Raw genomic sequence first — 4,710 nt, 5'->3', positions numbered from 1 at the left:
TTTCTTTTGCTTTATTTCTAAAAACACTTGTTGATTATTTAAACGTGCTTTTAATCCATACATAGAAAATAGGGTAAAAATTTTAAAAAATAAGAATAAATTGTAAAATAACTTAAAAACGTTAAAATAACATATATTTAAAATACATTCTTGTAGTATTAATTAACACATGGAAATTTTTTATTCAGTTTTTGAAAAATTCGTATTAATAAAAATTATTAAGGAACCTCAAATTTTGTTTAAGAATGAAAAATAACTCTCGGGAAATGGTACACTTCTAGCCCGTTTGGGTCTGGAAGACTTAGAAGAGGTAATTATAAATGACATTTTTATTTATTTAGGATTTGTTTTTATAGTTTTACATGAAACATGTAAACAAACAAATAAACAAGCTAAAGACATCGTGATTTCATTCGTATCTGAAACTACTGGATGTTTAACATTAAACAATAACTACATGCCAATGCAGGATAGGAACCCCGATAACTTGAATTCGCTTAATAGGAATCATTTTCTACAAGTATAAATAAAGTACATTTTATACTAATCAAACCCTTTTCTATCGGGTAGTAAGTGTAATAGAGAACTTTCTGTGCACTGGCTAACTTCCCGCCAATACTATCACATTTCTTAAATAAAATTTACAATTTAAAAATTGTTAAACATTGGCCTTCATCAAACAAGTAATTATACATAAAGATAAAGCATAAATGTATATACAAGAAAAATTTATAATAATTTTATAATTGTCTTTACCAACATTTATGTATTTAAGTTCAAAACCATTCTTTGTATCTCCGTAAACTTTAATAAAAGCAGAAAATCTTACTAAAACGAAGAAATTTTTAAAAAATTTTAAAGTCTTTATTTATTTATGATGTCTTTATTAACCTTTACAAGCACATTATTGTCATGTATTTACGAGCATAGTCTTGTTTTTTTTTGATAAAATTCTTTTGTCATAATTCATAATAGTTAATTATAATTGTTGTTGTTATTTCTTTGAATTACTACTTCCATATTCTTTTTTTCACAATTTTTTCCATAATAATTAAATTTTTAAATAAATTAAAAAGATATAAAAAAATATTCATGAAATTTTAAAAAAGTATACAAAAAAATATATTTAAAAATAAAATTGTGTAAGGCATTTTTCATAACAATTATCATCTTTACATTTCACTTCATATGATCTTTCTATTTTACCTGTGTAATTTTAATTTTTGTTTCTAATTACTCTGTAAATTTGAAAGACTAAAAAGATTATCTGAAGAAGGATGGGGCATTCAATGCAGTATGTAATTTTTCATTATTTTCTTACAATATTTCAAAAGTGAAAAAATATTTAGAAATAAAAATTTATGCATATTTTTTAGAAATAATAAAGAAGAATTGGCATATAAAATAAATAGAGCATTGTGAAAGTATGTTTTAAAGGTATGTTAAAAAAATAATTAATTAAGAAAAATTAAAAATCAGTAAAGTTTTATATCAAAGATACAATACAAGCAAAAAAATACAACATAATTTATTATTTTACATTAAAAATGTTAGCTATTTTCAATTTTTTTATAAGGATGGAAATATCTACTAGTAACGGACAATAAAATAGTTAGCAGTGCAACCAAAATAATTTTATATTAATAAATATTGTTGCTTACATAGATAATTTATTAATTTATTTGTTAACGTTTTTGTATTAAAAAAAACTTTAAAGATCTTAAAATAATGTATAAGAGATACATATAGTAGTGGCAATAAAAACATAATCTTTCTAAACTAATGTAGTATTTTTACTAAGATAATATTAACTTTCAAACCAAATAGTTTTCACAAAATATTAATCCTTTTTATCAAATCTAAGGAAGAAAATACATAAGTACATGTAAATTATAAAGGTTTAAATGCCTGTTAAAAAAATTGTAATTTTTGATTAAAAGAGGTAAATTTTTGTCAAATTTTTAAAAAAATAAAAAGGATTTAAAATTTTAACTCATAGCTAAAAAACTTTCTCTGGATGAAAAAATTGAGATTAAGGTATGTTTAAAAAAAATAACAATCAAAAATTTTTAAAGAAACGAAGTACATTTATCAATCATCACACGATTTTAAATAAAACTTAAAAAAACAGGAAATTATGAGAGGAAGATTGAATAAGGTAGACCCATTTTTTTTAACAATGATGATTTAAATTTCTGAAGACCTAAACTTGTTAGCACAAATTTGACTGAAGATATAAAAATAGAGTATAAGAAAACGATATTAGCAAGGACCATAAGATTAAATTTTTCAAAATGTGTGTTTTTTGTCTAGTTTCTTATAAAAAAACACCAATTGTCAAAAAAAATATCAAGGCAAGTTTGGAGTGGGCTAAAAAACATTATTTGTGGTTGAATGAGAGATGGCCTAGTGTAGTTTTAATAGATGAATCAAAAATAAATTTTTATGAATCTGGCGGTACAAAATTGTAACGAAAGAAAAATATGTATAAGACATGATAAAAAGAAACAGCCCTTAACTGTTAAGCATGGAGGAGATAATATTATGGCATAGGGCTGTTTTTCAGCAGATGATGTCGGTAATATACATAAAGTTGAGAGAACTTTGAATTTAAGAGAGTATGCAAGAATTTTAGACTCGAATTTGACACCTTCAGCTAAAAAACTAAAATTTAAAAATTATATTTCAACAGGATACAATTCCAAGCATACAAACAAGTATGTGAAAGAATTTTAATAGATAGAAAACTTACCACTTTGATTTGACTTGCATAATCACCTGATTTGAATTCTATCAAGAATTTATGGTCAATGTTAAGATTAATTTTGTTAAAGAGAATCAAAAAAATAAACTGCGGTTAAAGAAATTTACTATCAAAAAATAGAATAAAATTGATAATGAAACATGTAAAAGATTGGTTCAAAGCATAAGCAATCGTTGTAGAGCCGTTATTGATGCAAAAGGGAGACATACTGGGTATTAAAAAATTTATTGGGTTTTTTTTATATACATCTTTTAAAAAAAAGTTATTTATGAAATTTTTAAGGCCAATTATATTTAACTTAATATATAAATCTAAAAACGTAAGTAATATTTGCAATATAAATTTCATATCATCTAAAAAGGTTTTATTTATTCAAATTAAAATTGCGCTTTTTATGGCTACTACCGTACCTGAGGGTGATACGACGGGGTGCTAATATCCTAGAATTTGACGTTTATTAGGTTAGATCCTTTACTAAGAATTAAGTCTGGCTTTTTATTCTTTAGAACCATCTGAACGTAGGTTATGGTCATGTTAAAAATGTCTGCAGATTAAATCCTAGGAAATCTATTTCTCTTACTAGTAAAATCTTTATATTATGCTAACGTGTAAAACAAATTATTAGATGTTGAAGTTTTTACTCGTTGTTTGTCTTTTCTTTGATGTTTCTTTAAATTATTTTTATTTTTTTTTATAGTAACTTTTTTGCTAACCTAAAACATTAAACACATAGAATAATTATTTCATAACTTTAAAAATTACCATTGTTAAATTTTGCAAGGAAGTTATAAATGCACTGAAAATAGAAAGACTTTTTTAATTTCAACTTAAAGCTATTTAGTGCTTTGACCAAGATCAAGGATTGATTTAGAAATATTGTTATGTTATTGTAATTATTTATAAATTTAGTGTTGTTTATGTGTTTCTGTTGTAATGTTTATAAAAACGTATATTTATAAATTAATTTATTGTAAATTAGAAATTGTTAATTTATTGTTAAAATTATATTGAATTAATAAACTCGACATGCATTAAAATAATCTTATTTACAATAATTGTAATTGAAAACGTTTTATTAATGTATAATCTATCCGCAATTGATTTAAAATTATCTCTTAATTTTTTAAACTTAGTTGAGTATATATTAAGCTTTTTATGCTTGCAAATAAATTAAAAATTAAAACGCTGTTAATTAGAAATTAAATGTGTATTATAATAAATTGCGATTATTTTGATACTCTTTTTAATTTTAATTAAATTTTTACTATAAATTATTTTTTTTCTTTATCCTTAAATGATAATTTGGATTTATCTTCTTACCTGTCTATGCGATAAATATTTCTTAAAAGACATTAAGCGTGAATTTGTAGTATTTGAGGAGCATATTGATATTCTAAATGATGGATTTAAAAATTATAAAGATCAACCAGGTGAGTGGTGGCCATCGTCGCCTCTTATGCTTTCTAAAAATTTTAGAGAAAAATTTACTAAAGATGAAGTTGCTCAAATGAATAAGCGTTTGGAAGTATTTAAAAAAATGATTAAGATTATGGAAACATTAAATATCGATAGTGTAGATACAGAATTTATTTACAAAAAATGTGTGTTTTACAGGGGGACCTGTTGTGTAAAAAATGCAGAACTTTTAAGTCTTGCTGATGAATATGACTTTGCAGAACTTTTGATAAAATATGTAAAATAAACGTTTTATGTTGGTTTTGAATTAATATTTTTATATAAAATTGGTTTTAACTAAAAAATGCTATGATCACTAATGGTATTTCATTTAAATTAATTATATTTTGGTTCTATCTTCTACTTTGTTGCAAATACAGTTCGCGTCGAGATCTTAAGACGCCCTCCTAAAAGCATGTTTTATAAAACTATAATTAAAACATTTTTTATAATAAAGAATTGAGAAATTTTATCTTTTTAGTCCAAGTTAT

General features: G+C 23.4%; 3 protein-coding genes across 3 annotated transcripts; all 3 read left to right on the top strand.

The window, feature by feature from the left end:
- Positions 1-2,294: 2,294 nt before the first annotated feature.
- On the top strand, positions 2,295-2,471 carry AAJ76_1900002416 (hypothetical protein; the record flags this gene model as incomplete). The annotated part of the gene is made up of 1 exon (XM_024474335.1): positions 2,295-2,471. The coding sequence occupies one exon, from the start codon at positions 2,295-2,297 to the stop codon at positions 2,469-2,471; it is 177 nt and encodes a 58-aa protein (XP_024329621.1).
- A 483-nt stretch (positions 2,472-2,954) lies between these two features.
- On the top strand, positions 2,955-3,200 carry AAJ76_1900001756 (hypothetical protein; the record flags this gene model as incomplete). Its single annotated transcript, XM_024474334.1, has 1 exon — positions 2,955-3,200. The coding sequence occupies one exon, from the start codon at positions 2,955-2,957 to the stop codon at positions 3,198-3,200; it is 246 nt and encodes an 81-aa protein (XP_024329620.1).
- Positions 3,201-4,058: 858 nt separating this feature from the next.
- AAJ76_190000652 (hypothetical protein) lies at positions 4,059-4,466 on the top strand (the record flags this gene model as incomplete). The annotated part of the gene is made up of 1 exon (XM_024474336.1): positions 4,059-4,466. The coding sequence occupies one exon, from the start codon at positions 4,059-4,061 to the stop codon at positions 4,464-4,466; it is 408 nt and encodes a 135-aa protein (XP_024329619.1).
- Between the last annotated feature and the right edge of the window lie 244 nt (positions 4,467-4,710).

The sequence above is a fragment of the Vairimorpha ceranae genome (assembly GCF_000988165.1).
Source record: "Vairimorpha ceranae strain PA08 1199 chromosome Unknown NODE_190, whole genome shotgun sequence".
Lineage (NCBI taxonomy): Eukaryota > Fungi > Microsporidia > Nosematidae > Vairimorpha > Vairimorpha ceranae.
The sequence above is the reverse complement of the archived record's forward strand: the minus strand, read 5'-3'. Positions and strand labels throughout refer to the sequence as shown.